Source organism: Desmodus rotundus, chromosome 6 (assembly GCF_022682495.2).
Source record: "Desmodus rotundus isolate HL8 chromosome 6, HLdesRot8A.1, whole genome shotgun sequence".
Classification (NCBI taxonomy): domain Eukaryota; kingdom Metazoa; phylum Chordata; class Mammalia; order Chiroptera; family Phyllostomidae; genus Desmodus; species Desmodus rotundus.
The window spans coordinates 114411794-114439541 of record NC_071392.1 but is presented as its reverse complement, the minus strand read 5'-3'; the positions used below and the strand labels follow the sequence as shown (position 1 = coordinate 114439541).

At 45.0% G+C, this 27748-nt stretch overlaps 1 protein-coding gene across 4 annotated transcripts in view; it reads left to right on the top strand.

Moving 5' to 3' along the window:
- Positions 1-1793: 1793 nt before the first annotated feature.
- KIF3B (kinesin family member 3B) overlaps positions 1794-27748 on the top strand; it is a 40602-nt gene continuing 14647 nt past the window's right edge. The window contains exons 1-5 of one of the 4 annotated variants that reach the window (XM_045194647.3): positions 1794-1926; positions 4758-4819; positions 6054-6125; positions 22800-24267; positions 27594-27695. In XM_045194647.3, coding sequence (XP_045050582.1) covers positions 22864-24267; positions 27594-27695 — 1506 coding nt within the window. In that variant the 5' untranslated portion in view covers positions 1794-1926; positions 4758-4819; positions 6054-6125; positions 22800-22863. The remainder of the gene's footprint in view (positions 1927-4757; positions 4820-6053; positions 6126-22799; positions 24268-27593; positions 27696-27748) is intronic. The other 3 variants (XM_045194648.3, XM_045194649.3, XM_024559429.4) reach the window with 3 other exon arrangements.

Sequence of the window (27748 nt, the reverse complement as noted above, 5' to 3'; positions counted from 1 at the left end):
GAGAGTCTGCAAGCTCATGGAGCCCAGCCAGGGGAGAAAAGGGAAATACCGTAGTACAGCCAACTAAGAGGTGGACCCGTGTGGGCAGTAGGAGCCTCCAGCCTATTCCTCTGGGTGATGGGGAGCTATCAGAGTTGCGGGGACACAGGGACAGGGACAACCAAAAATTATTTTTGCCACCAGTCACTGATGTGCTGAACATGCTCCCACAGGCCTCAGCTCAAGCCAAAGTTGTGAGTTTGTATCTCCTCTTCATGAGTCTGGGAGCCTCCGGAGAGATGGAGAAGAGATTTTTTTTTTTCTGTCTTCCTGCTCTAGAGACACACCCAATATTTGCAGAGGAGTTGAGAGAGATGAAGAGACTGAGCTGGGGCCATCTGACTGTAGGAAGAGGTGACACTGTGGGCCCTGGATTCAGGTGGTGATGATGCAGCCTCGGCCGGTTTTCCCATCTGTAGGGTGGGGAAGCTAATAGTACCTTCACAATCAGTGATTGTAATGTAACTCATTGTAAGTGCTCCCTAATGCTCTTCCCATGATGTTCAGCTTTCCCTTGGCTTTCCTCTTGGTCCCCTTTACCCTAGCCCACTACCTTACACCTGTGGAATGTCTGTTCCCTTCGCACATCCATGTGCTCTCTCCCTTTTTGTCCCCTGATCACACTTTCCTACTGGTCAGGAATGCACTTTGGAATTTCTTTACTTTCGGTCTGCAGACAAGCCACCCTGAATGTGCCCGATCATGTCTGAATTCCTTTCCTTTCAGTGCTCCTTGGAAAAAGCCAAAAGGTCAAAAGATCACACATGGTTGATAAATGGCAGTGTTGGATCTCAAATCCAGATTTGACTGTCTCTTAAGTTCATGAACTTTGAACCCACACTGTGCTTCTTGGGCCCAATACTCACTGGCTGTGAGAAATCAAGTGTCTTGCCTAAGACCCCACAGCCATTAGTGGCAGAGCTGAGACCCAAACCCAGATCTGCCTGGCTCCCTTGCCCCACATTCCCCAGCCCCCATAAAGAATCTTTAGTTGCCCTTTAGTGTAATTACTGTGCTTCTCCTACACGGCTGTTTCCCTACATTCCACTCTATTTCACTACGTTATCAACTCTCTCACAAGAATGCTGTGAGGTCATCCAGCAGGACTCACGCCCAATGCGTGGATGAAGAAACTGAGGCTCAGAAAGGAAAAGTGACTTGTCCAAGGTGGTAAGAATTGGTAGGTATTGTAGGCGGTCTAGAGATGACGGGAGCCGGCCTGGTGGTGTGGCACTGACAATGGGGAAAGGTGGATAGAGAGGAGCAATGTTTGAGAGGTACACTAAGGGATATGCTGACGATATGCTGACTGGATGTGGGGGCGAGGGAGAGGGAAGGGACAAGAATGATTCCTAAGTTTTTGGCTTGACTGACCGGGTGGACCCTAAATGGGATCTCAGTGGCAGTTTGAGACCTAAGTCGGATAATTGATGTGAATGCGCTTTAGGAAAGGTCGAACTGCGGCTGAAGTCACGTGCGAGGGCCACGGCAGTGCGTTCCATTTTACAGATGGGGGAACTGAGGCACTGGGGGAATCGGTCCCATCGCTCTTTCCTCACACTCCTTAGGTGAATGAAAGACCAAGGCATGTTGGGCACCTTCTAGGAGCCAATACCGAGCCCGCTCCGCCCCACCCTGCCCCGCCCTGCCCCGCCCCTCCCCGCCTTGCCCCGCCCTGCCCCTCCTGCATTCCCTGCCCACTGTTCGTATCCCAATAAAGTTATTGAAAATGACGCTGGTTGCTAAGGAAGTGGGTCGCCGAGCCGGGTTGCTAAGGAAGTGAGCGGCCGTGGTCTCTCCCCATCCGGGGCAGCCGGGAATGGCTGAGCCCGGGATTCGCTGCCGTCCCCCGCCACCACCACCACCCGCTTTCCGTTGCCGCTGCAGGTGAGTCGAGGGGTTGCCCAGGAGTCTGCGGGGCAGGGCCAACCTGTCCTGCCGCCTGGGATCTTCCCAGAAGCTCGTGCTGGCGCCTGCACCGCCGCCGTCTGGCTTCGCTACTCCCGGAGCGGGAGCATCCTCTGCTCTGCCTCCCGGGCATCCTCCCACTGTCTAGGCGGCCGCGCCCCTCGTTCCCCGGGTGGAGGTGCGGCCAGACCCCGCAGCGAGGGGTCGGGGTCCACCTGGGGGTCTGGGGCTGTGGTCAGGGACCCAGCTTCAGAGGGAGGCCGGGAAGCGAAAGCCTGTGGTCCGAACCTTGGCACTGCCCCAGCTCACTCCGTGACCTTGGGCAAGTCCCCTTCTCCTCTGTGGCCTCAGTTGACCTGTTCAGCCAAGGATTTTCTAGCACCTGCTACTCAGAGTGGTTAAGATGTTGAGGTGTGTGTGTTGAAAGTGCCCTAAATGGGGAGAAAGAGAATTCTTAGGACACCCTAGCATGAGGGCCAAGTGTCCAGTTTGAAGTCTGAGTTTGACACTCTGCATTTCTACTTAGTAATTGTGTGTCCTTGGGCACGGTAATCTCTGAGCCTCTCATCTGTAAAATGTGCTAATGAACTACTGTGGGAATCCAGTGAGACAGAGCACCTCTAGTAGCTTGGCACATAGTAAGCTGTTGGGAGGCATGTGGGTTGGGTTTGGGCAAGGCTTCCAGGAGATGACTTTGAGACAGGTAACAGTTGGATTTATAAAGTGCCAGCTCCTGTGGGTATTCCTCCCACTGTTGTTGACATCCCCCCTTCCCAGTTTTACTTCTCCATCCTGCTCAGAGCAAGGAAGGTGATGAGGACTTCTGCAGGCAGCCCTGATGTGAGAAGGTCAAGTCCTTATAGATGGCCAAGATTATGGTCATATTTTCTACTTGGGTTTTGTTGACTCTTCCAGAAGCAAAAGGGTGTCTTATGTCTTTTGGAAAGTGCTTAACATGAAATGCCTATTTACAAGTATGATTACGAACTTTTCTGGTAAACTCTCGCATTTAATCTTCACATAGACTCTGCCAGGTAGGTGGTGGTGTTATCTCCATTTCACAGATGAGGAAACTGAGGCTCAGAAAAGAGAAAGACTTGCCTAAGAATCTTATACCTATTGAATGATGGAGCAGGACACGTTTTCAGGTAAATCCTGTATCTCCTCCCGTATCCCCCGATGTCTCTGATTTCTCAGCAGTACCTGTTTCCAAGCCACACGGGTGTTCTTTTGTTACTCTAACTGCTATGGCTAGAGGCTTGCCTGTCAGTGGCAAAGAAATGAGATCTTTCATAAAGCTTCATTTAAATAGATACCATCCAAAGTGTGAACCTCAAAAAGAGCTGGAATGTTTAAAAGGGGCCTTCTCTGTCCCTCAGGCTCCTCCTCTTTCATGAGAGAAGCAGACTAGATGATATCTGAAGGCCCTTTCGGTGCTGTTCCGCAGTTCCGATCGCACGCCGTGGTTTAAAGCATAGCATCAGGCTGCCTGCGTTCAGACCTTGGCACTGCCACTTCCAAGCTGTGTGCCACGGAGCAACTTCCCTCGCCTCTTTGTGCTGCAGTGTCCTCATCTGTAAAATGGGAGTAATAGTGTCCACCCTGTAGGGCTATTGTAAGGATGCATTTGAGTCTCATACAAGTAAAATGCCTGGCAATTTTGGTAAATGTTAGCTATTATTATGTAGGTTTAACATAGTGCCTGCATAATCATTCACCAGTCATTTATGATTGGTGATGAATAAATTAAAGTATGTGCTGGTAATGCCAGCTCTGGTCAACCTCACAAGGTCATTGCAAGCTTGAAGCAGTGGCTGTGGCAGCATTATATAAATGTCGGTGTTATTACAGGGTTGTCCCAGAAACCTGCCATCCCGTGCCGGGCTGGAGTTGCAGGGGAAGATAAGAGGTGTTGTAGGGTGCCATCCCGAATTGGTAGCTTGACTTCCAGTTCAGTAAATGTGGACTTGATCCCTCTATACCAAGCACTGTGGAGGAGGCGGAGATCAGCCCCGTCTCCCTATCCTTCAGTGACCTCAGAGCTTAATTTGCAAATGGCTAGCATTTGAAATGGTTTGACTTCTTTTTTTTTTTTTTTTAAGGTTTTATTTATTGATTTTTAGAGGGAGGGGAAAGGAGGGAGAAAGTGAGGGTGACACACATCGGTGTGAAAGAGAAATATGGGTCAGCCGCCTCTCACACACGCCCTGACCCGGGACTGGGCCTAACCCAGGCCTGTGCTCTGACCAGGAATTAAACTGGTGACCTTTCGTTTTGTGGGACAACACCCAAGCCACTGAGCCACACCGCTCTGGGCAGTCTGACTTCTCTGAATGAGTTCATCTCTTGTACTTGCCCCTATTGCAGAGTAAAGCTGATTCAGATCCCTGGTGACCCTGGGCTTCTGTTGGGTGCCTGGATAGAAACACCAGTTTCCTCTCTAAGCCCTTTCATCCACTCATGTATGAGCCCCTGAGAAAGAGCCTTCTCTTGTGCTGGTTAATAATATAATGCTCTGTTGCCCTGGCTGGGTGGCTCTGTGGGATGGAGTGTTGTCCCCTACACCTACCTAACGGTTGCAGGTTCGATCCCTGGTCAGGGCATGTACTGGAGACAGCTGATCAGTGTTTCTTTCTCACATTGATATTTCTCTCTCTCTCTCTCTTTCTCTCCCCCTTCCCCTCTCTCTAAAATCAATAAAAACATATCCTTGGGTGAGGAATAAAAAAAATAAATACAGTGCTCTGTTTATCGTGCCTAATGGTTTACAAAAATGCTTAAACATCCCTTTACTCATTTGGTCTTATCAGTAACCCAGCAAGGAAGATGAGGTGCTGATTGAGATCCCCATTTCACAGTAAAAGGACAGGAGGTAAGCAAAGACATGCTGCCCTGGCTGGTTTGGCTCAGTGGATTGAGTGCCAGCCTGCGAACCAGCCTGTTCGATTCCCCATCAGGCCACATGCTCAGGCTGCAGGCCAGTCCCCAGTTGGGAGCATATGAGAAGCAACTGGTCGATGTTTCTCTCACACACTGATGTTTCTTTCCCTCTCTCTCTTCCTCCCTTCCCCATCTCTCTAAAAAATAAATAAATCTTTAAAAAGAAAAAAAAAAGCAAGCAAGAAAAGACATGCTGCCAGAAAGTGGCCCATTTCACATTGTAATCCAGGTCTTTAGACTTCAAGGTCAGTGCTCTTGCCCCTGCGCTGCCTCAGTTTCATTTACTCAACATTTGCTGAGCACCTGGTGTGTGTCAGGCCCTGTTCTAGCCTGGGGGTGTGATGGTAGCAAGATAGATGAAGTCCTTGCTCTCATGCAGCCTACATTCTATTAGCGGCAACAGAAGAAGAAACCAGTAAATGACAAGGTCATTTGGATAGAAATAGGTACTGTGAAAGCAATATAACAGTGATATCATAGAGAGTAGCTTCTCAAAGAAGTTGGGGGGCTGCTGTTTTAATTGGGTGTTTAGAGAAGGCCTCTCTAAGGTGGTGACATTTTTGCTGAGGTTTACTGCCAGGAAGGGCCCAGCCATTTAAAAATGTAGCAGAAAGGACAGCAAGGTTAAAGGCTCTGAATTGGGAACAAGCTTGGTAAGTTCTGGGAGCTGAAAGAAGTCTGGAGCTGGTGAGCGGGGAGCGCATGCGGGAGAATGAATAGGTGGGCTAGTGTCAGGGCTGGGTCCCTGTAGGCTAGACGAAAAGCAATGAGAAGCCACTGAAGACTTTAAGGAGGGGAGTGACATCTTTTTTTTTTTTTTTAATCACTTTGGCCTCTGTGGCCAATGACTTTTAAGGGTCATAAGAATGGCAGCCAGGAGAGTAGTTAGGAAGCAAAGTTGGTGGCCTCCTAGGGTGGTGGCAGTGGAGATGGTATAAGTGTTTTGGAGGCAGATGGTGGTTGGGGGTGATGAGCTGAAGGAATCAAGGATGACTCCTGGGTGTTTGGCCTGAGCAATGAGGTAGATGGTGGTGGTGCCATCTGCCTCTAAAATGACAACAGGACTTTTTGGTAAGGTGCCCCATGAGGAAGAATTCGCTGTGATACACTCTGAATTCCTTGGAGGAGAGGAACAAGGTATAAACATCATATCCTTTCATCTGCAGGGAGGAAATCCCAGATTACATTGCAAGAAGGCAGCCAAGTGCTTCTCACTGAAGCCTCCACCTTGGACATCCGTAAGCCCTTCTTTTCTCATGGTCTAGCTCTTTGCCAGCTTGTGGAGTGGCAGGCGTGGGCGTTGCCAGGCCAGCGTCCATCTGCCTCGTGCTGTTGGCATTGCTGTGCTGACTCGAGATCTTGGCTGATGAAGGCTACAAGGAGGCTGGCCAGCTCTGGGAGAGGAAATGGAATCACAGGTGACACTGTCAGTGCCTCCAGTGGCCACACTCTCCCTGCCAAAGCGGTTCTTCCCTTGGCCATCGAATGGCATTTCTAAAGTTTCAGAGCTCTTGATTTGGGAAATCCTTGGAAAGCCATTGTGTTCTGCCGTAGTTCCTAGAGGATTTTCAAATGGAGCAAGGGAATTCAGGCTTTCTTTTCATATGTGCTAATGCTTTCACGTGTAAATTTAGGCTTTACCGTATTGTAACTTCAACATTGAGAGTTGTAAGACTGATAATTCTGCTTGTACAGCTTTGTTTGCAATTTAGAATGCTCCTTCAGATGCATTCTCATTTACTAATGTTCAGTCACTTGGGATCATGTGGACTCTGTGTTATCCTCAGTTTACGGATGAAACATTGAGATGCTAAAAGGTTACTCACTTTCATCAATAATATTAAGCACCTACTAGGTACTGGGGTAGGTAAATCTTTGCTGCTCAAAGTGTTCTGCATAACAGAGGCAGAGTGTCCCCAGGACGCTTAAATGAAATGCAGAATCTAAGCCTAGATCTAGTAAACCAGTCTGCATTATACCAAGACCCCCACCCCCACAGTGTTTCCTGTGTGCATTAAAGCTTGCGTTGCACTTGCTTGATAATAAGTAGCAAAACTAGGGCCCTCGCTGGTGGAGCTCTGTGGATTGGGTGCAGGTTGTGAACCAAAGGGTCGCCGGTTCGATTCCCAGTCAAGGCACATGCCTGGGTTTGGGGCCAGGTCCCCAGTGGGGACCACGCGAGAGGCAACCACACATTAATGTTTCTCTCCCTCTCTTTCTCCCTCCCTTCCCCTCTAAAAATAAATACATAAAATCTTAGAAAAAAAACAAACTACGACTTGCCAGTGATAATGATAATAAAAGTAATAGGGATAACATTTATCGAGCCAAGCACTGTTCTAAGTGCTGTGTACATGTTGTCTCATTTAGTCCTCACCGCAGCCTGTAACGTGGTGGTATTATGATTCCCTCTTCCCGTAAGAGGAAAGTACAGGTACAGAAAAGTTAAATAACTTCCCCAGATCTGCTGGCCCCAAGTCCATTGTTCTTTCTGCCCTCACTTGTTCATCTATTTCTCAGGTGGGCAATACATTTCTGATGTTTTGTCAAAGGCCTTTCTCTTCTGTACGTGGGTAACAAATTTTAAAAGATTTTATTTATTTTTAGAGTGGGGGGGGGGAGAAAGAGAGGGAGAGAGACATCGATGTGTGAGAGAAACATCAATTAGTTGCCTTTCCAACACCCCCAGCTGGGGATCTGGCCTGCAACCCAGGCATGTGCCCTGACCTGGAATCAAATCGGTGACCTTTTGGTTTGCGGGACAATGCCCAACCTGCTGAACCACACCAGTCAGGGTTGGGTACCAAATGCTGATAAAAAAAAGTGACTTCAAAGAAGGAAGACATCAGGGGGAAAACCGTTGAACTATTTTGATGTAACTATAGGTGTCAGGTACTTGACCGATAGGCCACAAACATACCCAGTGTGTAAGATGAGCTACCTTTCACACATCTCAGTGGTCCTACTCGGGGCAGAAACAGCTGGAGCAGGCAGAAGCTTCGGGCTTGTCTTCAGAGTCTTTCAACCCTAAACTTTTCTTGATCCTGGTGATAATATGTGTATTGGGTAAGAGGAGAGTGGCTAAAGTCCTATACCATCTGCTGGCTAACTGCAAAAGATTCAAGTTCTTTGCTTTTCCCTCTCTGCCCTGTGAGCTCATTGTTTGTCTTTCAACATTTCCATATCTCCTCAGAGTCTTAGAAAGATTTCTTGGTCAAGGCCTATGCCATCCAGGAAATTCTGGTGTGAAAAGGCAGGGGAATGGGGTGGAGGCACGAAATCTAATAGCACTTCGGCCACTTGCTACGTGGTCTGGGACACGTAACTCAACCTCTGGCCCTCGGCTCTGTATATGCAAAATTTGGACATGGGCCAGTCTTCCAAGTTCTTCTAGCCCTGCCTAAGAGACTGAGCTTTGAATTGGATAATACTGTCGTCTTCCTTGGTGACTTCATGCTGGACTTTCTCCCAGACCTTCAAGGGGGAGGCTTCTAGAGCATATTTCCTGGCAGTCTGAGTTCATTACAATCAGTTCATCTTTTCATCATCACACATCTGCATGGAAGCTTGGGGTGTTAGAGTTGAAGGTTCAGTTAATCGTGGTGACACATTGTGTCTCCGCACTTTGTCACACTGATTGCAGACTTCGAGCTCTTCACACATAGGCAGATCTGTCTTTAGCATGCTGATTTACCTAAATCATAGTTTGCATTACAGAGCACCCGTAATCATTGTGGTGGGTGTGGTTTTATTTTTAAAGCTGTTGGCAAGATATTTGCAGCACTCGTGTTTTGTCATATTTGAACATACGAGTCGTGTATAAATGGAAGTGGGTCCAAGTAAACGAAATTGTGACAGATTATTGGGAGTGGAGACTCGACACTCCGTTACCTGCGGGGGAGTCCTTCATATCACCTTCAACAGTGGTTTCAGGAAGGGCTGGCTTTGGGGCTTCTGCGGGCGACATAAACAGAAACTAAAAGCTCTTAGCACAGGCTCCAGCAGCTTAGTGGATTGCAGTAGTTGTCACTTCATAGGACATCTCAGTGACCTAAGCAAAAAAAATCTAGCTGATAAATCATAAAAGATCCCATCCAGGTAGGATAAAATATCGGCTCAAGTTACTTAAGATAAGCACAAGAAGATAGTTGTTGGTGGGAATCCTGGTTTTCAAGATCTGCAGGAACAAGTCAGAATCTAGTCTAAGAAATACATTCCTTATTTCCTTCCTTATTTCTTCAATTGCCAGCATTTTTTAAATATATTTTTTTCCTGATTATTAAAACAATGAACTTCCTTTGAAGAAAATTCTGAAAAGATTAAATAAGGTTCACTTTAAGCCCCACCACCCAGCAATAACCCCTGTTAACATCTTGCTGGCCAAAGGCAAATGTACTCGCTAATATATTTTATCTCATGGATGTGCAGTTCTTGTTTTGCCTTTTGTTGCCACTTAGGCTACTTTCAATATTTAAGTATTAAAATTAATGCTGCAGAGAGTATCGTGATAATGATCTTTGCAACAACCTTTGTCTACATTGCTGATGATTTCTTTAAACTAGATCCTTTAACTGTTAAAAATTTTAAATTATGAAGGCAGCCCCCTTAAATACTGTTTTTAATAAAGCAGTGTCTAAGGTTGAAAGGCACAAGTTATTACAGTTTTGTAGGCAAGGATTACCTGTGAAAATGGTGTCCTAGTTCAAATTCAGCTTGCTTGTTCACTTGAAGGTCTATTTTTAGATAAATGTACTCAAAGTGTAACTTCCATTGTTGCACTGTAAACATTTACTTAACATTTGATAGCCATTTCCCACGTTTTCATGTTTAGTAATTGTGACCTAGTATACTTTCCCTAGTATTGGGTAGTATTGGTTTCCAGCTTTTTATAATCACGGAGTGCCACAGTGAACGTCTTTTCATCCCTCTCAGCCTCAAAAGAGAACAATTCTAAGTAAGTCATTCGGGAAGAGTTGGAATTTTAAAAAGTTCTAATTAAGAACTGTACATTTTCCTTCTTAAAATTTGATTTGAATCTTCTAAAAGTATCCTTAAAAACACAGCTGTATTGACCTATAATTCATGAGAAGTATCTTTCAGTGGTTTTTCTCAGCCTTCTCGTTGCTTCTCCTTAAAGTTTTTTTTTTTTTTTGGTTTTTTTTTTTGGATACAGCATGCCCTACAAATGGGCCCCAGAACATGGGCCTTTAACATTTAAGCCCTTCTTCATTCTCTGAACAGACTGTTGGTTGGGGACGTTAACCAGAAACGCAGCATGTACATTCTGGGTCCGGGCACCGCGTGAACTGTGAGAACAAGCATGTCGTTGTGGAACTGGACAGTGAACCGTGATGGCTCCGCTGGACTTTTGGAGAGGGATTTTTTTAAAGCATTTAGCTCAGTGTATTACTGAAATAAATTCTGCGATTTAAAGGGAATTCTACTTGATCAACTTTGGGAACCGTTTACTGTACAAGTGGCATATGTGGGCAGAATTTCTTCTGGACAGGGTTTCTCCAGCGTTACTGTACACACAGATCTCCAGGGGTCTTTTTTTTTTTTTTTTAAGTATTTATTTTGATTTACATTTTAAGTATTTTTTTCAAGAGTGATTTTATTTACTTATTTTTAGAGAGAGGGAAGGGAGGGAGAGAGGGAAAGAAACATAGATGTGCAAGAGAAACATCCATCAGTTGCCTCTCACACCCTCCCCCCGCAACTGGGGGCTAGCCTGCAACCCGGGCAAGTGGCCTGATAGGAAATCAAACCGTCGATCTCCGGGTTTGGGGGTTGGCGCCCAACCCACTGAGCCACACCAGTCAGGGCTCCAGGGATTTTGATAAACTGAGATTTTGATTTGGGGGATCTGGTTGGGGTTAGAATCTGCAGAGCTAAACCGCGTGGGCCAGGAGACTTTAGGTGACATCCAGACACAACACCCTGCATTATATTGAATGACATGGTAAGAGTTATTTCCTTTTAATTTCTTTGATTCTTCTGACTGTGTCAGGGAAAATATTTGTTTAGTTCCAGTCTGTTTCTTAACACTTGCTAAGCTGGCTTTCTAACCGAGGGAGATAAGATCTCAGCCTTAGGGAGGCCGCAGTGTCTAGCTAGAATTTCGTGACTTTGTTGTGTCCTTATATTTATCTTCACAGTTACCTTCTATTTACAACAGGTGATGTTGATTTTCCATTCCTAATAGGGATATAAATTTACTTTTTAAAAATAAACGTGTGTTAAAAGAAAGGAGCTTTCCAGAAAAACCTCACGTAAATAACAGAGCAGGTGGTGCAAGAATATGAGGACAACTGAAGAGACATCCCATGACTGACATTTAGGACACGCTGCTGCAGAAAAAAGGCCATGAACTTTGGAGCCAGTTAGACAAAGTTTCTGCTTGCTTTGCCACTTATTAACTCAGTGTGCTGTGTTACTTCCCTCTCCGAGTCTGGGATTTTTTTTCTCCTGTAAATTGAGTCAGGGCAGAAGCACCTCCTGTGGGCCAGGCGCTGTAATGCTTGTCTTAGTCCGAGCCCCACGCGGCGCCCAGGTGCAGGGTGTTAGTGTTCCCGCGTCACAGAGGAGGGGATAGAGTCGGAGGTGAACTTGCATGCCCTCTTTTAAATATAGGCTTTACTGTGGCTCTACCCAGGTGAATGGCAGTCTAATTAAGATGAAAAGTCGTCACACACGCCCATGTTCACTACAGCAGAATCCACAATAGCCAAGAGGTGGGAGCAGCCCAGATGTTTACAGGCAGGCAAGTGGATAAAGAAAATATGATATATACGTACAATGGGATGTTATTTATTCTTAAAAAAAAAAGGAGTCACTTGGTATAACGTGAACCTTGAGGTAGAATAAGGTTTCTAGGGCCTGATGAGGGGGAAATAAGGAGTTGTTATTTGATAGGTATAGAGCGTCTGTTTGTCAAGGTGAAAAAGTTCTAGGTGTCTAGTATACAGCAATGTGGATACACCGTGTTTTGCCGTGTATGATGTGCTCCCATGCATGATGTGTGCCCATGTTTTTGTGCACATTGTACACAGGATTATTATACCCAGGGTATATAATCATTATACCACCATGTATTATGAGCATCCTTATTTTCCCCTCAAAAATGTGGGCAAAGTAGCCCTGGCTGGTGTGGCTCAATGGATTGAGTGCTGAGATATGAAGCAAAGGGTCACCGGTTTGATTCCCAGTCAGGGTACCTACCTGGGTTGCGGGCCAGGTTCCCTGGTGCGGGGCACGTGAGGGGCAGCCACACATTGATGTTTCTCTCCCTCTCTTTCTCCCTCCCTTCCCCTCTGTCTATAAATAAATAAAATCTTTTACAAATTTTTGGGCAAAAAGTGCGCATTATACACAGCAACATACGGTAGTTACCACTACTGAACTGTACACTTAGAAATGGTTAAGAGGGTACATTTTATATTATGTGGGTTTTTTACTATAATTAAAAATTTCAATAAATGGTGATGGAGAAAATAAGCAAAATAAATAAATAGAAGAGAATTTTTTTCAAAAGTGAACAAAAAGAAAAGCAAAGCCATTGGTGAGGGCAGCTTTTTTCACCATGGAGAATCTCAAGCATACATGCGAGTGGAATAGTGGAGTGAACCGTGAGCCCATTACCCTGCGGCAGCAGTCATCAGCGTGTGCTAATCGTTTGCTCTGTAATCTCCCACCTACCCCTCCCCCCCCACCCCCGATTCTGTTGATCCTAGACGGCATATAACTTTATCTGAAAGTACTTCTGTGTGAGTCTCAAGGTACTGACCTTCTGTTAGCCCTGACCGGCATGGCTCAGTGGGTTGGGCGTAGTACTGCAAACCAAAAAAAGATCACCAGTTCAGTTCAAGTTCAGGCACATGCCAGGGTTGCCAGCCAGGTCCCCAGTTGGGGGCGTGCAGGAGGCAGCCAGTGGCTATTTCTTTTGCACATCGGTGTCTCCCTCTCCTGCCTCCCTTCCCCTCTCTCTAAAAATAAATGAAAATAAAATCTTTAAAAAAGAACCTTCTAAAAATACAATTTTCACACCTAAAAAAGTGTGAAATTCCTTAACACCATCTCATAGCCAGCGTTCAGATTTCCTTGATTGTGTCATGCATTTAAAAATTTTTTTCTTCTCTAATTTTATTGTTGTTCAAGTACAGTTCTCTGCCCATTAAAAAAAAATTTAATTAGTTAATTTATTTGAGAGGGGTGGAAAGAGATCAGTTTGTTGTTCCACTTCCTTGTGCATTCACTGGTTGGTCTAGCACGTGCCCCGACTAGAGACCAAGCCTACGCCCTCGGAGTATCATCTGGTTGATGCTCCAAACAACTGCGGTACCGGCTGAGGCCTCGTACGCTGTTTTAATAGTCGGTTTGTTTGAATCAAGATCCAAAAAAGGGTCCCATTCTAGGGCCAGATGTTGTATTTGATTGATTGAGCCTCTTAATCAGAGGATCCATTTCTAGCAGAGAAGCAACTTCATTTCTCTCCTGGACTAGTACATGGAATGAGAAGTTCCTGGCAGGAAGGCCTTCCAGCTTCAGAGCGTGAGCTCTGTGTGCCGTGGTCGTGTGGACGGCGGGGTGTGCTGTCAGAGGAGAGATGGTACAGCCTGGGGAGGGGAAGCTGGTACCCTCCGTCGACAAGGAACATACGTGCATTTACATGTCTGGGAATGGATCCTGCTAATTACTCCCACCTGTAGCTAAACGTGTATGTTTAAGATACTCACTGCAGCATTGTTTGCAGTAGCAAAAGACCAGAAACCATCAGAAGGTCCCTCAGCAGGGGACTAATTAAATACATTATAAGACAACCATACTATGGCATCTGGGTAACCGTTTTAAAAGCAAGAGGAGTTGTCTCTAAGGTCTATTGAGCTAGATGGAGAATGGTGCGTAGTGTACTTCCACTCGGGTTCAGAATGTGCGGGAGCAGTACAGATACGTTACTGCTTGCATACGCATCGCCTTTCTCCCAGGGGTGGGGGGAGGATGTCCTCGTTCGCTGTAGACTCACCCATGCAGCTGGAATTGTTTTAATCTGTGCATCTATTGATACACAATGTATATGTGCACATGTGTGCTTTTTAAATAAGTTTACATGTGGGTTTTAAATAAGGCAAGTCTGGTTTTGAATCCTGACTCTTCTATTTAATTGCTGTGTGACCTTGGGCAAATGAATTTCTTTGAACCTCCCATGCTTCTTTCTAAAATAGGGCTAACGCCTATTCCTCATAAGGTGATTTGGAGGATAAAAGGAACACACGTTAAGCTCCTGATGTACTGCGAATTGTGACTAAGAAATACAAGGAGACCCCAGACCCACATTGCTTCTGAATGGGAACTGTCCTCTAGCCTCGAATATATTTTTTATGAATGTATTCTGTGAATGATTCACAACGGGATACAAAAAGGGATTTCTTTCCCTCTTTTTCCTCTCTGATAAATGCTTTCTTTGTTTGCCTGTTTCGGTCATCAAATGAGAGGACATGGCGTCAGTTTGAATTCAGAGCAGGCATATATTTGTTCATGTTTCTTGTCTGTGACCTTTCTGGGTTTCTTTCCAGATAAGTAGCCTGCCTTCCTAAGACACTTAAGCTGAAATCAAGCTGCTAGACATTTTCCCCAAAGAAAAAATAGCTTTATTGCCCTCTCCCCACTTGATATTAAGAAACAAAATACACGCACCTATTAAAAAGGCAAGAGGAAGCCAAAAAATCACTTTCAAGCTTACTCTCAGAGATTGGTATTGCTTGTACTTCCTGAGTTTTTATTACACATTTTGAGCTAGGCTAAGCGTTGAACATTTATTAACTTATTTAGTCCTTAGTTCTTTAAGGTAGGTGTTGTTATGAACCCATTTTATAGAAGTTATGACTTAAGTAACTTTCTCAAAGTTTTATAGCCAAATGGCAGAACAGAAACTCCAACACTGACCTGTTAAACACTGAAGCTTGTGCTTCAACCCTGACTTTGCACCGTTTCTCCCACGTCTTTCTCTGTGGATTTCACCGTGATAACTTTCCCATTTGGTAGCCTGCTTTTCTTCACTCAACAGGATGCCGAGAACATGCTCCCAAATGTAAATACCTAGAGATGTGTTGCTATTCTAATGACTGTGTAACTCCCATTGTGGAGGGGCGCACCGTGATCTAACTGGCCCCTTGGTAACGAGTGTTTAAGAGGTTAGAGGCGGCGCTGTGACCAACATACACATGTACATACATTTGCACATATATTCAGTTACTCAGTGGTGCCCTTAAAATAATTCCAAGAAATGGAATTGCTGTTTCAAGGAAGTAATTACACTTCAAATATTATACTTTATTGTTTTAGTGTTAATTTGGCCAATTGCCTTCAAATAATTTATAACAGTTTGAGATGCTGTGGTTCTTGTAGGTACTGTAAAAAGGCAGTTTGAAAGGTTTTAGACAATTTCCACAGCTGTTTGGCTTACAAAAGAGATGACTTTAGCTTATGAATGGCGCCTATTTTATTAGTCTGTTATTTCGGCATGTTTGCTCTGAGAACCTTCTCAGACTGAGGCTGCAAGACATGCTATGTTGATATTAGAAAGATAAAGATTCCACTGCTGTAGGCCTCGTCGAAGCTGTTTTTCTGAAACTTCACCATAAAGTTGAGACAAGTACTTTTACTCCTAGGGCCCTTTGTTCATCATTTAAAAAAATTTTTTTTAACTTAATCTTTTTTAAAAGATTCTATTTATTTATTTATTTATTTTAGAGAGGGGAAAGGAAGGAGGAAGAAAGGGAGAGAAACATCAATGTGTGGTTGCCTCTTGTGCACCCCCAACCAGGGACCTGGCCCACAACCCAGGCATGTGTCCTGACTGGGAATCGAACTGGCAACCCCTTGGCTTGCAGACTGGTGCTCAATCCACTGAGCTACACCAGCCAGGGCTAATTTAATCTTTATTGTATTTTTTTTTCATTACCATTTAGTCCGCTTCTATCCCCCTCCCCGGAGCAATCACCACACTGTTGTCCATGTCCATGAGTCACTTTTCCCTTTTCGTTCAATCCCTCTGCCCGCTCACAGCTCCCCCACTAGCTGTCATCCTGCTCTCCATCTACGAGTCTGTCCCCATTTTCCTTGTTAGTTCAGTTTGTTCATTAGATTCCACACATGAATAAAATCATACGGCATTTCTCTTTCTCTGATTGGCTTGTTCACTTAGCATAATGTTCTCCAGGTCCATCCTTACTGTTGCAAAGAGTAAAATTTTCTTCTTTTTTTTATGGCTGAGTAGTATTCCATAGTTGTTTTCTTTGTTCATCATTTAAAACATTTTGTATTACCTTATTTTCATGGTGGACAGTAAAAATGGACAGATGAAAAGCAGAAAGTAATGACTTTTAACACCTGGATATTAGTTTATTTAGTTTCACAAAACTTTTCCATACTTTTTTCCTTCTAATTTTATTTTTCTGACTAGGTAATATATTCACGATTCAAAACTCAAGAAGGCGCAAAGGGTGTACAGCGAAGAGTCTCTGTTCCACTCTTGGCCCTCAGCCGCCCGGCTCCCCCTGCAGACCGCCAGTGTCGTGGCCGGCCCTTGTGCATCTCTCCAGATGTATTTTGTGCACCTATAGAACTGTTCCCTCCACACACATCTTCAGTCCTTGTAAAGCTCTGCAGGGCAGTGGTGTTCTTTTTCAACTGGAGATTAACAGTCTTGTTTTGAAAATTGTGTTAACTCCCATTGTGATAACTGGCCATCTTGGGAACCAGGGACTCATAGTTGACTTGCTGTCTTGGTGTGGTTCTGGGATTGCAAACAAGGAACCCTGATACTTCCAAACAATTAGCAACGGTTGTGAAAGAAAGTGGTGGTGTTAGTGATGTGGTGGATACAGAGAAAGTGGTGTTTCCCCTGAAAGAAAGCTGCACAGGCGTTGGTTTGGACTGGTTAATAGGGAGTCGCTTTTATCTCCTTGCCCCATGCGATCTATGTCTTGGACTGCCTTTCAGACACTCTGAGTCCTTGAACTCCAAGCCAGGCAGTTGGCAGGTGGTGGCCTGGTCTGATCTTGGAGGACGTTGCATTGGAATGCATCGATTAAAGATGCATTAGCACGCACTCTGCCTGCCCACAGAGTGCTCCTCCTTGCGGGGCTGTTTCTGGTGGATTGCCAGGCTTCTCACCACCCCCTTGAAGATACCACATGCTCTTTAAAGTTTGGAAAATACAGAAATATCGAAGAGCAGAGAAAATAACCACTAGCCCAACATCCAAAGTGAACCACTATTGATGTTTTGATGTCTTATTTTTCTGTAATTGTGATCACATGCATTCAGCTTTGTAAACTGCTTTTTAATTTATGTTAAACATTTTCCAATTTATTGCAGAGCCTTGGTAAATGTCATTTAAAGGGATGGAGTAGCATCGTGGACCTTTCTTAATCACATCATGTGTACATGAATTTGGTCATAGACAGAGATGCCTCTAGGAGCCAGGCAGGAAGTATGAATGAGCAAGGCATGTTGGGTATGAGACAGTAGGGGTGGGGGGTGGGGAGACTCCTGTAGGTCACCTCCCATGGCTGCCACTTGGAGCACCGGCCAGGGCCGTCAGATTTCCACGGCTCCTATTCTTCCAGGGAAGCAGAAAATCTGCTTTTATTTTTTTTTTTAATGTAAAATTGGTGGGGTTTTGAGAAATTGTAAACATTCAGAGAATAAATAGGAAACAGCCAGAGGTAACAGTTAACATCTTCTCTTACTTGCTTCAAGGCTTACCACCCCCCTTTTCTTATTCTTTTGGAAGAGAAATGATAAAATGTTATTGCTAAAATTGAAATACCCCTCTCGTTTCTAGTCCCATTCTCCACACTTCCCTGTTCACCATGCCTGGTCACATAAATCATTGTACAGCCTTCCATCCCACTTCGTGATACTCATGGACATAAAAGCACCATAGTGTGTTCTGTTTTTAATCATAAAGAGTACTCCACAGCTTGCTGTTTTACTAACCTGTTTATTTATTATCTACACATATACAGGGTGGGGCAAAGGTAGGTTTACAGTTTTCCTTATGGGAAACAATACAATAATAAATACTACAAGCATAAACTCCATGTTTCACGTACTCACAGCTGTAGACCTGCTTTTGCCCCACCCTCTGTAGCTCTAATTAGGTGCCAACAGACCTTTCCTGTAAAAGGTCAGGTAGTAAATATTTTAGGTGTTGTGGGCCATACTGTCTCTGCTGCAACTGCTCGGCTCTGCTACTTTATAGCCAATCCAGCCATAGATGATACGCACACAGAGGGTCATAGCTGGGTTCCAGGGAGACCTCCCTTACAAAACAGGCCGTGGGCTGTAGTTTGCTGACCCCTGCTCTAATTGATTCCTTTTAACTACTGAATAGTATACTGTCCATAATATGAATAGGCCCTATTTTATTGATTCCACTATAAATGGATGGTTAGGTTGTTTCCAGTTTTTCTAACACTTTTTAACAGTGCTTTAGGAAGCATCCTGTGCGCCTATGGGAAGGTTTCTCACCAAGGCATACCCATACATAAAAGTGGAATTGCTGGAGATTTTATTTTGTTTTTCCTATTTTAACAGCAGTGGGCCACATAAAGTGCTTCCGGTAGAATGGGATGGTTTCTGACCTCTGTCCCAGGTTTCTTGAGGTGAGACTGCGTGAGAACTAGCAAAGGGGAGCGTGTGTGAGTCCAAACAGGAAAGAGTTGGAGGACGCTCTGGACCAGTGTGGCTGCTCTGAGAGCGTGCGCCTGGTTTCCTCTGAGGACAGAAGAGATGCAGTTGGGGAGAAAGAGCGAAATGGTTCACATGTTGTAGCCATTCAAGCGGTACTTGTTAACAGCAGAGTGATGAGTTCTGACAGAAAAAGTATTCAGGATGAAGGTGATGAGCTGCTGACCTGTGGTTCCGTCTTTCCTGGCAGTTCTGTGAGTTCCTTTAAAGATTTATCACTGTAATTAGACCAGCTAGAAGAAGAAGGAAGGTAATAAAGTAAAGAAAGATATCAGGGCATCCTTCCAAGAAAACCCTCTCCTTTGAGGCAGACCCAGAGCAAGATTTTAAGCCCTGGTGGCAGGAAATTAAATTAGTCTATCTTCCTGAAATAATACATCAATAAAACATGACTAGTTCACTTGAGCTCAGTGAGTTCAGAAAAGAAATGGTGTTTCCGTGTTCTGAGTTGAGATTTAATTAAGGGGCTCAGGCTTTGGGAATTCTTTCTTTTTAAAAGATTTTTAAGATGATTGTAGGTCATTATCATTCATTTGTTTTTACTGTTTTGGAGAGCTCAAAAAATGTACGGGGCTGTAACAGAAGGAGCTGAACATCAAAGTCCGCCTGCTGTAGGCTTTTTTTTTTTTAAACAGGCTTGGGGACACGTTGTTTTGATAGGTAAAAGCTCTTCAGGGGCATGTAATGGAGAAGAATGGGTCATCTTCACTGACCGGTTCCCCAGCCACCTCCTTCCGTTTCTGTTCCTCCTTCAAGTCTGGGATCTTGTCTGAGTATCCCACACACGGCGGCAGAGGCCTCCCCAAAGGAAGCTTAAGGACCTGGGATTGGAGCTTGGCACCTAGACATTTTGTTGAAATGGAGGGAGAGACAGGCGAGGGGTCAGCCACAGCTGTAGCCTGGGGGCCATTCCCCTGGAAGAGATAAGAAGCAGTAAACAGACTGGCCATTCTAACATGTGGTTCCTTCTCATCTGGCAGAATTTTAATAGCATCTAGAAGGCGGTGAATGAAAGAGCTGCCTTTTAGGTAGTTTTCTTTAAATGGCTTGAGATTTACTTCTAACTGAACATTGGTTAGGTATTTGGATCTCAACTTAATCTCATTTTTTTTTTTTAGGATGATGATTGCCAATGGTAGAAGAGAAAATGTTAGTTTAGTGATGTTTAATGCCTACAATTAAGGCTAGCTGGTAATCTCTGGGATGACCTTTTGACAGGTCATCTGGATGAATCTGTATCGATTATTTGTAATCTCGCTGTGTATTAGTTCACAAAGCACTTCCACCTTTCTAATGCCTATTAGTCCCACAGTTATGTAAAGGAAGAAGAATGATTCCTGTTCTACAGATACTCCAGTAAAGGGGTTCAGAGAGGGTAGGAGGACTTCGGTTCTTCATTCCAGACAACTGTACTTTATGACATGTAACAACTAGAAAGAGTATGAAAACTTTTTGTGTTACTGTGTGCTTAGCAGTGGAACAGTTAAAAAAAAAAGTTTTTTTTAATGAAAGATCAGTGGAGGGACACGTTGGTGTCAATGTATTTCTTCAGCTTCAGCGTATATGCCTAGAGTGGGCCGCCACTGTTTCATATTCCCCTGCCCTTTTTTCTTTTATTTTTATCCTAACCTGGGGATGTGTTCATTGACTTTTAGATGGAGAAGAAGGGAGAGAGAAAGAGAGAGACACCTCAGGGTGAGAGAAAAATGTCAGTCGGTTGCCTCCCGTATGTGCCCTGACTGGAATCAAACCCGCAACCTTTTTGGTGTATGGGACGATGCTCCAATCAACAGAGCCACCAGGCCAAGCCATTCTCCCTCCCTTTTGTTAGCAGGGAATAGGTTGTTCTCACAATTAAAAAAATACATTGTTCTCCCTGCCCTAAAGTATCTATCAAAATTACAAATGCATGCATGTGTCCGGTGACCCAGGAATTGCACTTCTAGAAATGTATCCATACAGCTATCCTTTCTCACCCATGAAAGGTCCTAGGGTTTTCACAGTAAAATATCAGAAGCAGCTTAAGTGCTAGGGTAGTGGTTGAACAAATCGTGGTGCTTCTATACCGTGGGATATGCAGCCGCTTTCATAAAGAATGAGGCCGCTCTACACTGATCGAAGGAGCTAACTACAAGATGCACGGCTTGGTGAGAACAAGAAGATGCGGACACTGTGTATTACCATGTATCACATACAATGCTTGTGTAAAATGGAAGGGGTAAGTATATATCATTACATACTTGCCTGTTTTCATGACCTAGTTCAGGAAGATTAATATCTAATAACACTTGCCTTTTGGGCAGGAAACTGGGTGACTGGAGAACAGGTGAGGTAGAGGGACCTGTCACCAAAGGGCCTTTTGAATCAAGAACCATGTGCGTTACTTTTTTGTTTTTCAAATCCTGCACTGAGGTTTTCAGGAGCTTGAGGTCCTTGTTCCCTGCTCCTTCCCAAAGGGCTCATTTAATCACCCTCCCTTCTGCGCCCTGAGTTTTCTGGCACCAAATGAAGTTCTCTTTTTTTGTTTTGCTTAAAAATGTTTGACCCCTATTTTCTTATTTGCATTCAAATTACATTAAATTTATTGATCGGGTAAGTGCTTTCTATGTAATGCATTACACCACATCCTCATTTATTTTAATAGATTTTATACCAGCCATAGTTTATGATTTTAAAATGGAAAGCATTATCAGCACAAGACAGGAAATTAAAACGGTACAAATGAGTGTACAGCAGAAAGTTGTTTATTTCTTATTTTTATTTTACTTTTTATCTCTGCAGACCTCTTGAGTCCCCTAGGCCCGTAGTTGCCCTGCTGAGGCTGCTACTGTTATCACTTTTACATGTGTACCTCTAGTAATACGGCGTGCGTATCAAGCATAAACATGCATATGTTCTCTTTCTAACACACTGTGTAAACTATGCTATACATACTGTTCCTCTACTTTTTTCATTTAGCGTATCTTGGTATAGGACTACATTCAGATCAGTTCATTCTTAAAGATTTTATTTATTTATTTTTAGAGGGAGAGGAAGGGAGGGAGAAAGAGAGAGACATCAATGTGTGGTTGCCTCTCACGTGGCCCCCACTGGGGACCTGGCCCACAACCCAGGCATGTGCCCTGACAGGGAATTGAACCAGTGACCCTTTGGTTCACAGCCCACACTCAATCCACTGAGCTACACCAGCCAGGGCCGGATCAGTACATTCTTTTTAGTAACTGCATAGGATTCCACTACATATGGTAAATATATTTAATTTATGTAATCAGCCCCCTCTTGATGGGAATTGGGGTTGTCACAGTCTGTCACTGCCGCAAAATGATGCCACAACAGCACTGACTAGAGTGGCTCAGTGGGTTGGGCATTGTCTCGCGATGCGAAAGGTCACTGGTTCGATTCCCAGTCAGGGCACGTGCCTAGGTTGTGGGTTCAGTCCTCATTCGGGGCACATATGAGAGACAACTGATCAATGTTTCTCTCCCTCTCTTTCTCCCTCCCTGCCCCCCTCTCTCTTAAAAAATAATTGGTGCCACAACAAATATCCTTGTATCTATAAGATACATTCTTAGAAATACAGCTGTTAAGTCAAAGGTCTGTGCATTTACAATGTTGATAGTTCCGAATTACTCGATGCAGAGGTTGTAGGAGTTCAACAGGATATGAGGTTACATAAGCTTTTAAAACGTTCCCAGCTGCCTCAATCTGTAGTATAAGATAAAATATTGGTTGAAGGGAGGACAAGCTAGTTCACACTGTTGGTGGGCTAGAATTTTTATTTTTCCTACTGAAGCTGGTTATGGAAATACATGGTGTAGTGAAATTATTAAATGTAGCTATCAGATATAGTCAATAATACTGTAATAATGGTGTGTGGTGCCAGGTGGGTACTGGAAATATCAGGGGGATCGCTTTGTAAAGTGTATGTTTGTCTAACTGGTATGCTGTACCCCTGAAACCAACACAAAATAATACTGAAAGTAAACTGTAGTTGAAAAGTTAAAAAATAAATTAATTCTTTTTAAAGAAGATTTTTTTCAAAGTAGCTGTCAGAAGCTTGTCAAGATGAAGGTGACTTGGGCGTGTCAGCTGCTGTTGAGCAGCCCCCAGTGACAGCGCTACTGTCCTTACTTACTTTTGCTTTTTTTTTTTTCTAGGACCTTAGCATCCTGAGGCGTTTTGGATTCATAGCCTTCAAGGTTGACCTGGTCAGAGTTCAGCATGTCCAAGTTAAAAAGCTCAGAGTCGGTCAGGGTGGTGGTCCGCTGTCGGCCCATGAATGGCAAGGAGAAGGCCGCTTCATATGACAAGGTGGTGGATGTGGATGTGAAGCTGGGGCAGGTGTCTGTGAAGAACCCCAGAGGAGTGGCCCACGAACTGCCCAAGACCTTCACCTTCGATGCAGTCTATGACTGGAATGCCAAGCAGTTTGAACTCTACGATGAGACCTTCCGACCGCTTGTGGACTCCGTTCTGCAGGGTTTCAATGGGACGATTTTTGCCTATGGACAAACGGGGACTGGGAAAACCTACACCATGGAAGGAGTCCGGGGTGACCCCGAAAAAAGAGGGGTCATCCCTAACTCATTTGATCACATCTTCACCCATATCTCTCGATCCCAGAACCAACAGTACCTGGTTAGGGCTTCTTACTTAGAGATCTACCAGGAGGAGATCCGAGATCTGCTCTCAAAGGATCAGACCAAAAGGCTTGAGCTCAAAGAGAGGCCTGACACTGGAGTGTATGTGAAAGACCTGTCTTCCTTTGTCACCAAGAGTGTGAAGGAAATAGAGCACGTGATGAATGTGGGGAACCAGAACCGTTCCGTTGGTGCTACCAACATGAATGAGCACAGCTCACGTTCTCATGCGATTTTCGTCATCACCATCGAGTGCAGTGAGGTGGGCCTTGATGGAGAAAACCATATTCGTGTAGGGAAATTGAACCTTGTAGATCTTGCTGGCAGTGAACGGCAAGCCAAGACCGGTGCGCAAGGAGAGAGACTGAAGGAAGCGACCAAGATTAACCTGTCCCTTTCTGCCTTGGGTAACGTCATCTCTGCCCTGGTGGATGGCAAAAGCACTCACATTCCATATCGGGACTCAAAGCTTACCAGGCTCCTCCAAGATTCTCTTGGAGGCAACGCTAAGACTGTGATGGTAGCCAACGTGGGGCCCGCCTCTTACAATGTAGAAGAGACTCTGACCACTCTGAGATATGCCAACCGTGCCAAAAACATTAAGAACAAGCCAAGGGTCAACGAGGACCCTAAGGATGCCCTCCTCCGAGAGTTCCAGGAAGAGATTGCTCGGCTCAAGGCCCAGCTAGAAAAACGGTCCATTGGCAGGAGAAAGAGGCGAGAGAAGCGAAGGGAAGGTGGTGGCAGTGGTGGGGGTGGGGAAGATGAGGAGGAGGAGGGAGAAGAGGGTGAGGAGGAAGGGGATGATAAGGATGATTATTGGCGGGAACAACAAGAAAAACTGGAGATTGAGAAGCGGGCCATTGTGGAGGACCACAGTTTGGTTGCAGAGGAGAAGATGAAGCTGCTGAAAGAGAAGGAGAAAAAGATGGAGGACCTGCGGCGGGAGAAGGATGCTGCCGAGATGCTGGGTGCCAAAATCAAGGTACTGGGCCCTTCCTGGGGTCCTTTCAGATCTTTGTGTTTTATCCCCCCGCCTCCCAAAAAAATACAGTGATATGAGGGATGATGTGTCTTTTGGGTTCGAATTCCCAATAGCTCCATGATATCCAGTACCCAGTAAACATTTGTTGAATGAAAAACAATTTTTTCAAATTAAAAAAAAATCAATATTGAGTTAATAGTAAGAATAATTATTACATATATGCAAGATATAAAAAGCAGTAGTAAAACTAACACCCATGCTACCCCCCACCTACCTGGTGTGAGACAGATGGAACAACATCGGGTCTTTACAGGCTCTTTGTGTTGCCGCCCCCACCCCACACGCAACCATTATCTTGAATTTGGTGGTTTCTTGTTTCCTTGCTTTTCTTTATAGTTTCCCATATATGTATATATCTCTAAACAGAAGATAGTTTTAGCTTCACGTCGTTTTTTACTTCTATATAAATGGAATCTCTCTGCTGCAGTTTGCTATTATTGAGATTTGTCCATTTTGAGGTCTGTAGCTGTGATTCATTCGTTATTGCTGTGCTCAGAAGTCCACAGTATCCCATTCTCCTGAGAGTGTGGGTTGTTTTCATTTTCTGCTGTGAACGTTCCTGTGCTTGGCTCCAGGAGAACAGGTGCGCACAAGAACTTCTCGTCTGGCACTGCTAGGCCCCGGAGTCTGTGCAGCTTTAACTTTACCTGATGGTGACAAGTTGTTTTCCAAAGTGGCCCTGTGAATTGAAGCTTCTACCAGTAACATACGAGTTCAGGTTGCTCCTGATCCTTACCAACACTTGTGATTATCAGACTTTAATTTTTTGTACGTCTAGTGGCTATAAAATGGTAACTCACTGTGGCTTCACTATGCAGTGCAGCGATTACACAAGATACAGAACAGTTTCATCACCCCCAAGACTCCCTCGTAGTCCACCCCTTCCCCCAGCCTCCAGCCCTTATGCGCTGGTTGCTGAGTAGTGTTGTGGAGCAGGGAGGCTGCCCCGTGTTGAATCTTCTTTCTGGGGGCAATGTACTGTTCCCTCCGGTGCCCGGACCCTGGGCTGCCACAGGGCTTTAATGGCAGAGCAGAGTGCAAAGCTAGCCCTGGAGGCCTAGGATGCCCGCTGTCTGACCACGAGCCAGGATTCCTTTGATGTGGTGGGTTCTATCTCATTGAATTTATGCAAACTTTTGATTACTGCTCTAAAATGTACGTATGTTTATTAATTTAAAAATGATAAGTGATCTCATCTCCCGTTCCCCTACTATATGAAGCCGTACTTTTTTTTTCAAGGTTTTATTTATGTATTTTTAGAGAGAGGGGAAGGGAGGGAGAAAGAGAGGGAGAGAAACATCAGTGTGTGGTTGCCTCTTGGGCACCCCCTACTGAGGGCCTGGCCCACAACCCAAGCATGTGCCAAGACTGAGAATCGAACCAGCGACCCTTTGGTTCGCAGGCCCACACTCAAGCCACAGAGTTGCCACAGTCATTACTGAGGCTGTACTTTATCTGTGGCTTCATAGTGGCTCTTTCACAGACCAAGGTACTATTTTACTTCAGGGACAGCGGTTTTTTCCAGGATTTTCAAGACCTAATGTGAAAATGGATTCATTTACGACGCAATTAGGAGGTAGCTTTGTTCCAGGGAGGGGCTTACTATGGGACTCCATTATGTCAAAGCCATATCACCCCTCCTCACTCACTGCTGCACTTGAAGTGTAACTGGGTGTGCCCATGTTTGATTTGCATGCCGTGTTTTAGGGTCACAGCTGTGATTCAGACCCAGGAACACCTAGACTCTCTGAACAACCTGGCGTATTTAGGCAACTCTCAGAGGCCAAGTGTGGCAATACTCAGCATTCCCTCAAGGGCACTGAATCTCTTAGCATGCTTTGTTTATGGGAGAATGATGTTACTTCTGTCTTTTCCAATCCTGACTGCTGTAAGATCATAGGACAAAAGAATTGAGTTGGAGGGTGTGTGTGTGTGTGTGTGTGTGTGTGTGCTGGGTGGGGGAGGGTGTGCTGGGTGGGGGAGGGTGTTGGGTTGAGGGGTAGCAATCACTCCAGCCCCTTTGGTTTAAGAGAAGAAGCAGTCTCAAGTGCTCCCTGAAAGATGGCCGCAGGGCTGCAGTTAGAATTTATAGGATTCTTAAAAGCAAGGTTGTGGAGCTTTTGGATTCCATGCATTTCAGGTAGAAATCATTCCAGTGGCTTCACCCATCATCTGAATGATGAAGGTTCCCAAACTGTGTAACCAACCCAGCGCTGTCTCCTAACATCCAAACCAGTAGCCTCTGTTTCCTGGACATTTCCATGGAGATGCCCCCAGCCACCCAGAGGCTACTTCTGCCTTCCCTTTCTCAGTCAAATCAGACTCCTAGGAGCTGCCTCTCCCTCTGCCTTAGGGCCCAGTCAGCCCCACAGCCTCCGACTCCTACCTCATCAGGATCTCTTGGACATATCCCCTTTGCTGTCCCCCACCACTACTGCCCTCTCCCGGGTCTGGACCCTCAAAACAGCCGTCTGTCTAGTCTCCCTGCACTCAGCCTGCCCTTTGCCGGTCATCGTTTGTGACGTGGGAGTAACATTTCTGAAACAAATCTGACTGTGTGCCGTTGTGCCCACAGAACCATCAGTGGTCGCTGTGTTCTCAGGGTCAAGTCTAGTCTCCCGGAACGGAGGTGGGGGTTGTTGAGCTGCCCCTGATCGCTCTGCCAACTTGCGTGTACCACCACTCCCTACCCTACCCTCACAAAATTGGTTTTGTTAGCTGATTCCTATTTTTACTTCAGCACTCTGTGTAGATGTCGCTTGAGACAGGAGGCTTTCCCTGACTCCCCAAAAGCCTGAATTCTCTCCCTCCAGTGTGCCTCTCCCATTACAACTCGGTCTTTCCCTCCTGATGGCGTCTGACCCTTATGATAAGAGTGTGCTTACTTGTCCATGGCCATCAGTGGCCTCTCGGCTTTGTGATTTATGGTCACAGTTGCATCCCCACTACCTAGCATATAGGAGCTGCTCAGTATGTTCTAAGTAAGGGCAATGCATTGTACAAACAAACCAAAAACATTATTTTTTAAAGAAAGCTGAAGTTCAGGTATGTCTGGAGGAGCTGTATCTTCATTGTTTCCAAGGGTAAGCCTCCCCCTCCCCAGGGGAGCCACCTCAGCCCCCATCCCAGGGATGGGCAGGACACAGCTGAACACGACATATTTTCCCCCAGAGTTCACCTCTTTGGCTCAGTTCTGAGCTCCCCATGAGGACATATATTCCGAGAGAGACCACTCACAAGATGGATTCTACTTTTTTCTCACTCAGGCCATGGAAAGTAAGCTGCTTGTTGGAGGAAAAAATATAGTAGATCATACAAACGAACAGCAGAAAATCCTGGAGCAAAAACGACAGGAAATTGCAGAGCAGGTAACCTTTCATTCCTGTTTTTGGGGAGAATGTGATGGGGTAAGATGTGTTAA